The sequence below is a fragment of the Neoarius graeffei genome, chromosome 3, assembly GCF_027579695.1.
Source record: "Neoarius graeffei isolate fNeoGra1 chromosome 3, fNeoGra1.pri, whole genome shotgun sequence".
Classification (NCBI taxonomy): domain Eukaryota; kingdom Metazoa; phylum Chordata; class Actinopteri; order Siluriformes; family Ariidae; genus Neoarius; species Neoarius graeffei.
The window spans coordinates 29,319,266-29,329,830 of NC_083571.1; the positions used below are offsets into that span (position 1 = coordinate 29,319,266).

The 10,565-nt window shown below is 45.8% G+C and overlaps 1 protein-coding gene across 2 annotated transcripts; it reads right to left on the reverse strand.

Annotated features, from left to right (window-relative positions):
- Positions 1–208: 208 nt before the first annotated feature.
- On the reverse strand, positions 209–10,114 carry LOC132883241 (uncharacterized). Of its 2 annotated transcripts, XM_060916601.1 has the most exons (3): positions 6,451–10,114; positions 1,347–5,771; positions 209–1,210 (listed from the first exon to the last, which is right to left on the reverse strand). In XM_060916601.1, the coding sequence occupies exon 1, from the start codon at positions 8,384–8,386 to the stop codon at positions 6,980–6,982; it is 1,407 nt and encodes a 468-aa protein (XP_060772584.1). In that variant the 5' UTR covers positions 8,387–10,114; the 3' UTR covers positions 209–1,210; positions 1,347–5,771; positions 6,451–6,979. The 2 variants fall into 2 exon arrangements, with proteins under 2 accessions (XP_060772584.1, XP_060772585.1); XM_060916602.1 differs by having other exon boundaries at positions 1,347–10,114.
- Positions 10,115–10,565: the final 451 nt, after the last annotated feature.

Below are 10,565 nucleotides of genomic sequence, written 5' to 3' on the forward strand. Positions count from 1 at the left end.
CCAGTCTACCCAAAACCTTACTTAAAAAGAGCAGAAAGGGTTTTTATCTCAACCTGGTACATATTGACCCTCTCAAGAATACACCCACCAATGGGTCTGCCCATTTATTAAACATTTTTATTAACTTTTTTCAAATATTGACAGCCACATAACAAAATGAGACAGCAACAAAGAAAAACAGTGATAATACAATAAAATGAGGGGAAAAAACTAAAGAGAAACAGGCAGTTACAGAAAATAGGATTAATATCAATTAAATTAGTTTTCCATTGAGGTGGGCTAAAAAAAAACAGAACACTGAGATAGAAACAGGACTAGAAATAAAATGTTAATTGTTTCATGTAAACTTATATTCAGATTGTCAGGGGTGGCAAGCTGAGGTGAAGTGAGGACCCAAGAGCAGACTCAGAAAACAGGCAGTGTAAAGAGAAAACTTCTTTAATGAAGTAGATGGCAGAAAGGCAAAAGGTACAGTAGGGCTCAGGCAAAAATCAGTAGTCAAAAAAAACAGGCCAGGAGGTTAAAAACACAAAGGAGCAGGTAGACATGATCAGGGACAAAAAACAGGACAGAAATATCTTCACAAAGACTGATGAACACAGGGACAAGGGAAATCCAGGCAGAGGTAGAAAAAGACACAATCCAAAAGAACAGGCAGGCAAAAACAGGGACAAAAAACTGGACAGAAAAACTTGACAAAAAAACAAGGAGAAATTCAGGCAGGGGGAATCAAGAAGACACAATACCAATGAGCTGTAGCAAGGTGAGGAAAGTCTACAAGAGACAGTCTGGCAAATGGAGTAGCTTCAAACAGTTCTTAAACAGCCCTGGCTAATGGGATAGGAGTGGTAGCAGGTGTGGGAGTGCCACTTCAGGAAATGGCCTTCAGCAAGGCAGGACTGAATTCCTGTCCTGGATCTGGCCTGGAGCCGACATGGAAGTCCCACAATCTAAGGCATGGATGGACTGGACCGGACTGTGACAGTCCCCCCCCCTTCAACGGGCACCTCCAGGCGCCTTAGAAAGTGCCTCAGGGTGTTGTTGTTGGAAGTCCATGATGAGGGTGGGATCCATGATGAACCTGGCAGGAACCCAGTTCCTCTTCTCAGGATCATACCCCTCCCAGTCAACCAGGTACTGGAGTCCTCTGCCTTGGCGTTGTACCTTCAGCAACCTCCTGACCATGAAGACCTCACCACCATCTATGAACCTGGGAGGAGGAGGGGGTTTGGAGGGTGGGGACAGGGAACCGGAGACAAGGAGTTTGACTTGGGAGACATGGAAATTGGGTGAATACGGTGCATGGTTATGGGCAGAGACAGTCTTACAGAGCAGGGATTAATTACCTTGGAGATGGGGAAAGGTCCTAGGAACCTGGGAGCCAATTTGCAGAAGACTGTCTTGAGGGGCAAGTGGCGAGTGGAGAGCATTACCCGCTGCCCCACCCAATAGATGGGAGCTGCCGTGCAGTGTTTGTCGGCTTGCTCTTTAAACATCTTGACAGAACGTAGGAGCTTTTTCCTGGTCAATGCCCATGTTCTCCTGCAGCGGCGCACAAACATCTGGGCAGAGGACACAGCGACTTCTTCTTCTTGGATGGGGAAGAGTGGTGGCTGGTAACCCAGAGAGCACTGGAAGGGGGAAAGACCTGTAGCAGAGGTGGGTAAGGAGTTGTGAGCATACTCTATCCAAGGAAGGGTCTTGCTCTAGGAGGCAGCATCCTTGGACACCATGCACCTAAGAGCCACTTCCAGCTCCTGGGCCAACCGTTCCATCTGTCCATTGGTCTGAGGGTGAAAACCTGAAGACAGACTGCGAGAAGCACCAATGAGTTTACAGAAAGCCTTCCAGAATTGGGCAGAGAACTGGGGTCCACGGTCTGATACGATGTCTGAGGGGAGTCCGTGTAGACGGAAAACATGGAGTATGAGTAATTTGGCGGTCTCCTTGGTAGTGGGAAGCTTGGGGAGAGAGATAAAATGAACAGCTTTAGAAAAACGGTCGACAACAGTGAAGATACAAGTATTGCCAACTGATTTGGGGAGTCCTGTGACAAAATCCAGGGCTATGTGTGACCAGGGCCGGTGGGGAACAGGAAGGGGTCTCAGCAGGCCGGTGGGGGTCTGTTGCCAGTCTTGTTCCTGGTGCAGATGTCGCAAGCTGCCACAAACCTCTGGACGTCCTCCTTGATGGATGGCCACTGGAATGGAAACTTCTAATAAACACATCAGAACGCTTAGCAGTTGTCTTTTCAGTTATTTATTATAGTAGATCATATAAAACAGAGATATAAAATAGGAAAGGAAAAAAGAAGAAGAAGAGAAGAAGACACCACTTCAGTGATGCAGAGAGTATGTGCACTCTGAGTTGTGTTTTAGTGGCTGTTATCTATTATACTCTAAAGGCATTCGCTTACTGCTCGCGTCTTCACGTGATTGGCTCAAGATTTTCTATGAAGCTTTGTTAAAGTGTGCACCTGGCATGCTCTGGTATGTGCAGGAACTCAGATATGCTGCTTATCACCAGCCAAGGCCACAGAAAGGCGATTTACAGCATGTGGAAAAACAACTTTTCTCAGTACACTAGGCCACTTGAGCTCAACACACAGAAACACAGAGAATAGGAATGTTCTTTCACTAAATTTCCTTCACATTTCCCCCCTTTTTATCCTACAGGATAATAATTGCTAAAAGAAAGAAATGTATACAATTTCAGTGGTAGGAGTTCCCAGAGATATTCGACTTAACACGTCATTGAGTGTACAGGGATAATGCTAAGGTTGTTTTGTAAGACATAGATATCTTAAAGGATATGGGACATGAAACATAAATGCACGCTATATCAGTTTCTTTCCATTAAAAATATGAATTAATTGCATCAACAAATACAAAATCATCTATTAAATTCAGCAAAATCGTTATATTCGTGATGATTATATGGCATTTCTGCTCGACTTCTGATATGCATTTTCTACAACCGGAAGAGCCGCTGTCACGTGATCATACGTCATAAAAACTTTCGGGCACAGCACAAGCGGGTAGATGAATGGAGAAGTGGATGACAAGAAAATTGTTTTTATAGTCTTTAACGTACATTGAACATCATGGTGTATTGTGCTGCTTATGGTTGCAATAATTCCAATGGGAAATGCCCTGGAGTAAGTTTTTTTGCATTCCCCAAGGACCCGAAGCTGAGGAAAGTGTGGGCTCACCTGCGCATGCGCAGTAGTGATGTGTCGGTTGCGAACGATCCGGTTCAAAGAGCCGGCTCTTTGAAGTGAACGATGGGAGCCGGCTCTTCGGTGAGAGCCGAGTTGGGGAGCCGAATTAGTTTTTTGTCCTTAGGTGCCTCAGAGAGAGAGAGACTTTCACATAATAATGTAATTAATTAACTAGTTAATTGCAGCAATTAAATCAAAAATAAAATCTCAGGAGCCGTTTGGGAGCCGAAAGAGCCGGCTCCCGAAAAAGAGCCGAAATTCCCATCACTAATGCGCAGTAGGCTTCACGCATGCGCAGTAGGCTTAGTAGGACAAATCCAAGAGGTAGGATAACTTTACAGAACACCTGTTGAAAAAACTTTGCACCTACTGTTTCCCACAAATTGTGTTAGGACCATTTCACTGAGGATTCTTTCAACATTAATACTCAGGTACTGAGCGATATTAATTGCCAAGCCAAATTTAAGAGGCTACTTAAAGATGGAGCCATTCCCAACGTCCCAATTCAGGAACAAGACGGAAGAGTGAAACCCGAAGTGCTACGGCCATTACGAGGTGCATTCGCTAAGCGACTGAAAGCCGAGGTAAGGATTAGTATTATAATTTTGGGTGTATCAATTATTGATTATCATAATTCTGACTCGTTTCGCCATTTTGAATGTTTTCATCTCAGACTTTGGAAGCATTGTATCTCAATCAATCTCAAAAAATATCAGCCAAAAAAAACTAGCTTGCAATGGACTTTAGCTAGATCTATGATGAACTTTCAATGTATGATACAAAAATAATACTTCTTTCAACAGATCATTAGCCTTTGAGCAGAATTGTTTTTAACTTACCAGGAAGTGTTATCGAGCCGACCGCTTTCAGTTTCATGGGGATTGAATGAACTCTCACTCAGAATCATCTGACCCATCAGAGTAAAGACAAGATCCATGTTCATGTGAATTTCCAGCTATCGGTTCGAATTGATAGGGTCTAACTTCACATCTCTGTGAAACATCGGGAATATCACTGTCGATGGTGTCCATTTCGGTAACCTGTTTACATTAGATTCCCAAGCGCTGGCTCCTTGGAAAGTTTTTGTTACATCACGGGTCACGTGACCACCTAGCTCATTAACGAATCCTTGTTTTACGCTGATGTATAAAAAAACTTGAATAATGTGATGATTTTCACATTTTTGACGCCCTGCAGTGATTTAGATGGCATTTCTTATGTCCTTTATACATAATTATGCCCAGAAAAAAATCCATGTCCCATATCCTTTAAGTTAATGCTAGAAAGCTATATACATAGATCAGGAAACAATAGAACAGAAAAACAACCACAAATGAGAGTGTTTTAAGCTAGGGCTAATTTCATATCAGCTGTGCTGATGTCATCAAACGGTAGGTTATGGCCTTCGTGTGGGTTTGGAGGCCAGTCAGGCAAGTCGACTGGGTCTATTTTCCCATCTGGTAACCAATATTTGTCAGCTGCCTCTGAAACACAGACATACAACATTGACAGAAAACAGGGAGCAAACATAGCATCACAATCATTAAACCTAGGGCCGGTATGGTGGATAGAATCAGAGTCTTCCATCCACTAAACCAACTGTCTTCGACTCTGTGTCAGCCTGGGTTCCCTGTATCGACCACCACACGAATCCTCCCATGAGCCCCAGCAGGATCAGGATGCTCAGGCCCATGACTGGACCTAGCTTATAATAATTTACCCCTTCATTTTATGTTAACTATGTCTCCGAGTTAACCCTTGCCCTTCTTGACGTGTATTGGTGCTCAGAGGGCGGGCATGCCCCATCAGCCCTTGTCCCACCTCACTTGGAGAAACTCGGGACTTCTGAAACCAGTTTACTGACTAGATACTGAAATACTCTACTGAGGGTGCAACAGCGTAACTGTGCTGCCATGCTCAGTTCCGTGGAACTTGCTCGCCACGTGCTTGGATCAAGGTGGGAAAGCGGACATGTGGGGCACCTTCTAAATGATAATCGCTTACCTCTCCTCCTGAGTCTTGGATTACCACTTGTCTCACCTTATGGTTGGGGTTCTGTGCTAAGATGTACTCAATTAACACTTCTTTCTCCTCGTTGGTGTCATTCAGATTTGTCCGCTGGGATTGTCCTCCCGGAGCGGTCACCCTGACCTCTTCGTCCGTGGTAAGGAGCCACAGCCTGTCTCCTAATGGGTTACACCTTCCAGTGTCCACTAATTCTCGGGTGCATGCATGATTGATGTGATACTCACACTGTTCCATGTAGTGATGCCTTTCTTCCTCACAAGCTTTAGTCAGCGTCTGGGTCACTTAGGCCTTCCTCTTCCTCCTGCTCAGTCAGTTCAGGAACCCTCCTGCAGTGGCTAGCGTGGATCCATGTCACTCTGCCTGTGACCTTCACTGCTGTTGGGGTTGTGAGCAGGACCTGGAATGGGCTATTCCACCGTGGCTTGTTCTACTTGGTTCATTGGAAGTCCTTCACCACTATGCAATCCCCTGGTTGTAGATCATGCAGAGGTCCCTCAGCGGGCTTGGGAAGTGCTTCTTTTACCTGTTTGTGGATAGATTTCAAAGCAGAGGACAACGTTGCACAGTAATTCAACATTGCATCATCACACAGTCTGGTGTCCAGCAGTGTTCCTTGGGGTGGCCCTATCCCCATGTTGGGTACTCGTCCAAACAGAATTTCAAATGGGCTTAACCCATGTTTAGGCCTAGTTTGCATCCTCATTTGTGTGAGCACTACAGGGAGGACCTTTGTCCATCCTAGCCCTGTTTCTGCACAAGCTTTGCTTAGTTTATTTTTAAGGGACCCATTTTCCCTCACTAAGTGTCAGTTCAATGAAGTCCATTTGGAGATGATCAAACAGTTTGTCTGGTATTGGGTGTGCTGCTTGAGTTAGTTTGATACCTTGACCTGCATTATGTTGTGCACATATCAAGCATTGCTTGCAAAATTTTGCAATATAATTTGAAAACCCCTTTGTGAACCATCTCTTTGTTACTTCTGCTACCATCCCCCCTTTTTGACACATGGATGAGCCCATGTGCCAATTTTGCATAGAAAGGGAACATGTGTTTTGGTAGACAGGGAAGGCCCGAGGGACAAACCCAGACCGAGTTTGCACAGATACAGCCAGCCTGTTTCCAGGCTCGGCCTGCGCCGACAGGTTTGAGGACAGACATGACGCCTTGAGGACCTCGTGACCTGACACTACGGCAAAACCTACTTTGTTCTTTCCCGTCTCTGGGTTTCTGGAGGCTGAACCATCCACATAGAGGACCATGTCTGGATTTTCCAAAGGGTCGCTCTTTAAGTCTGTCCTGGGGGAACAAAAATTGTTAGTGAGAACGACACAGTCATGTGGTTCTCCATCATCCTCTGTAGGGAGAAGAGAGGCAGAATTCAGAACAGAACAATGTTTCACAATGATGTTAGGCATATCAAGTATGACAGTGTTATACTTTAACCATCTCTGTGCTGACAAATGTGACGTCTTTTTCTCCAACAGAAGCAGGGAGACAGCATGTGGGACCAAAAGGGTGAGGTTAGAATACCCCACAATATTTCTGGAAGCAGTTACCGCCTTTTCAGCTGCAGCAACTGCACGCAGGCAAACAGGAAGTCCAGCCGCCACTGGGTCCAGTTTGCTGGAGAAGTAGGCTACAGGTCTTAATCTATCCCCATGCTTCTGCAAAAGAACAGAGGTCATGAAACCCTTCTTTTCATCTACAGTTTGAACAAATGGTTTATTGGGGTCAGGCAATCCCAGAGTGCGTGTGGTCTGCAGAGCGCTCTTTAGGGACATCAGGTGCGCGCGGAACAACCTCAGCATTGACTGCTTGCAGATCTTGGACAAACCTCCACTCATTGGGGTGGGACAGTTTTCTTGCCTTCTTAACTGGGAAAATAGGAGTGCGCACTGGAGAGTCCTGGCAAGGGACAATTACACCTGCCTTCAGCAATGAATCAAAGACCGGTCTTATACCTGTGATTGCTTCTGGTTTGAGTGGGTACTGGGTCTGTTTAAGCCTGAAATCTGATTTGGGGGTGATCACCACTGGTTCAGCATTCTTTATTAGACCTACATCATGTTTACCCTTCACCCAAACGGAATTTGGAACTCCCGCCAATTTGGGGTGCACCTCTGCTGGAGTTATGCCTGTGGAAACAGAGACAAACAGGCCACTTTGGCCGGGGTCCCCAGGACCCTGGTCATCAGTGGCTAATATTACGCTGTGCTTAACATGCACACACACAGCATAACTTTGTTTGTAGACCCCAAGCTTTTGGCAAAACAACACACTAGGGTCCTCTGTTTGGGACCATTCATTGCCATTGACTGCACACTTCTTGACCCATTTCTCCACGTCTTTCCAATGGGCTGCTCGTGGCTTTGCTAATGAGACATGGGGTATAGAATTAACGATGTCAAAGAAATCATGCTGGCAGCAACTGACCTCAGAGTCCTCTGACACGAGGCCACGTATAACATGTTTGAGAACACTGCAATGAACATTGATGCAGTTGTTCGGACAACGAGTAAAATGGACCTGCACAGCACAATAATGTTTCGACCAATATGTAGTTTTGAGGGTCAATCTTTCATGTGCGTGGGGGTCTGCACACCAAGTCTTTTCAAAATCTACATCTTGCGCTTGGTGAACATGTGCTGTGCAATGCAAATCTTCCTTTTTCATATAATCTGTGTCAACTGATGAGGTGTTCAAGTGTGCAAGCTGTACAAGGTGTTTGGGAGTTTGTGTGAGTTGATCTGAGCAGACCCGCCAGACATACACATACAGGGGGCTTCCAAGACCATACTGCACACCGCACATTTCACTTACTTCAATAGTTAGTCCAGCCCTGTGATGACCTGGCGACTTGTCCAGGGTGTACCCCGCCTTTCGCCCGTAGTCAGCTGGGATAGGCTCCAGCTTGCCTGCGACCCTGTAGAAGGATAAAGCGGCTAGAGATAATGAGATGAGATGAATAGTTAGTCCATCTGGAGTGGACGTGAGATTTACTCCTAATTTGCACATTAAATCGCATGCTAACAAATTTACTGGACATGTATGTGAGATGAGGAATGAGTGGGACGTAACTATTCCTCCCTCACTTTTGACTGAGAAAGTTTCCGTTACAGGTTGTCTTGAGATGCCCATCGTCTGAATTTAATTTGAACTGAGCAGTGGGTCTACTGGAAGTACCCTATGTTGTATGACTGAGTGTCCCACTCCAGAATCTACTAAAAAGTCAACGCATGCCCGCATACAAGGGAGTTTAGAGAAGGGAGTAGTTGTGTATTTTAACAAACTTAATGCAACTTCAGGTGTATCTACCTGGACTGGTGTATTGGGCGTTTCTGTGTAGTCTTTCTGTGGCATGCAGGTGCTGCTACTAATGTGTTTAACATTATGTGAATGTTCCTGTCTATGTGTATGCATATCATCAGGTGTGTGTGTGTGTGTTACCTCCCTGTTCTCTGTGCGGGGCCCATTCCCGGAGTCCGCCCGTCAGTCTGCTTTGCTGTACTTCTCACGGGGCCTCTGTTTGCTACTGTGGAGACAATCTCGAGCAATGTGTCCCTTCTGATTGCAGTTGTAGCAGGTTGTGCCTTTTATCCAGGATGGGTCACCCCAGGTCATCCTGCCTCAGCCCCTACCTCGACCTCTTCCTCTAGGTCCAGGCTGAGCAGTCTGGAGAAGAGTGAGAGTGGCGGCGTGTAGGTCTTGGTCTCTTTGTGTTGACTTTGTCTTCTTCTTCTCTTTCAGCAGCCTTTCTGCATGCACAGCGTACTGCTCGATCTTGGTGAGACTGGCGGTTTCCCACAGGAGACAGAGCTGCTTTACTGACTTGGCCACTGCTGGATTCACACCGTTCATGAAACTGTTCCGCAGGTGCGCTTCCCAGACCTCAGGAGTGCCTTCCACTCCAGCCAGGGTCACGGGTCTGGTCAGGCCACTGTGTTTCTCGTGGGCAGCGGTGAGATGGGCGAGAAACACTGACACCACTTCACCATCTTCTTGCTTACACATACTGATCTTAGTCATGTCTATGTTCAAGGGAAAAGCTTCAATCAGACGAGCACAGAGAGCAGTGAGGGTATTTCTGTACTCACTGTTGCCATCCGCTGGTCGGCTTCTGGCCGCTCTCTGATTAGATTAGATTAGATTAGATTAGATAAAACTTTATTGATCCCTTTGGGCGGGTTCCCTCAGACAAATTAAGATTCCAGCAGCATCATTACAGATAAACAGAGAAAATAAATAGAGAAAACTTCTAGATAAATTAAAATAAATTATTTACATATACGGCGGCACGGTGGTGTAGTGGTTAGCGCTGTCGCCTCACAGCAAGAAGGTCCTGGGTTCGAGCCCCGGGGCTGGCGAGGGCCTTTCTGTGTGGAGTTTGCATGTTCTCCCCGTGTCCGCATGGGTTTCCTCTGGGTGCTCCGGTTTCCCCCACAGTCCAAAGACATGCAGGTTAGGTTAAGTGGTGACTCTAAATTGACCGTAGGTGTGAATGTGAGTGTGAATGGTTGTCTGTGTCTATGTGTCAGCCCTGTGATGACCTGGCGACTTGTCCAGGTGTACCCCGCCTTTCGCCTGTAGTCAGCTGGGATAGGCTCCAGCTTGCCTGCGACCCTGTAGAAGGATAAAGCGGCTAGAGATAATGAGATGAGATTTACATATACAGGTAGTCATCGACTTACGACTGTGTTTGGTTACGACTGACTGATTGTAAACCGATTTGGTCGTAAGTCGGCCTATGTTAAATGAACATAAGTATATTGTGATGTGTAATGATATTGTAATCATCTTAGTCTTATTTTATCAACATTTTCTTATTTCATTACCTTGGCTCATTATTTGGTTTAAGTCAAACACTGCATACTACACTGCGTACAGTACAATTCGTTTAATATGTGCAAAACAAAAAATACAAAATACAGGTGTGAAAAATAGAAAACATTTTAGTTTGAAACATACCAAAATACAAATGTAAAACATAGCAAAATACAAAATTTAGTGACCACTGGCATCACTGGTGCTTGGCTGTGGGTCGTCTACGTCATCATCAGCTGTTGCAGTGCTCGGGCTGGCGGGAGCATTTGCTTGTTTCATAAACCAGGAGCTGGGGCGGAAACTGTATGATGGAGTGTGCAAGGGAGCGCAAAAGAGACTGCAAATGTGCCTGGAGCTGGGGCGGAAACTGTATGACGGAGTATGTGAGGGAGAACGAGAGAGACTGCGCATGTGCCTGGAGCTGGGGCGGAAACTGTTGTACGCAGCAAGAGGCGCTGCCGGGAGCTGGGGCGGAAACTGTCGTATGCTCAGCTAG

Coding starts and splice junctions, on each gene's coding strand:
- LOC132883241 (XM_060916601.1), bottom strand. CDS start 8,386: ATGGGCATCTCAAGACAACCTGTAACGGAAACTTTCTCAGTCAAAAGT.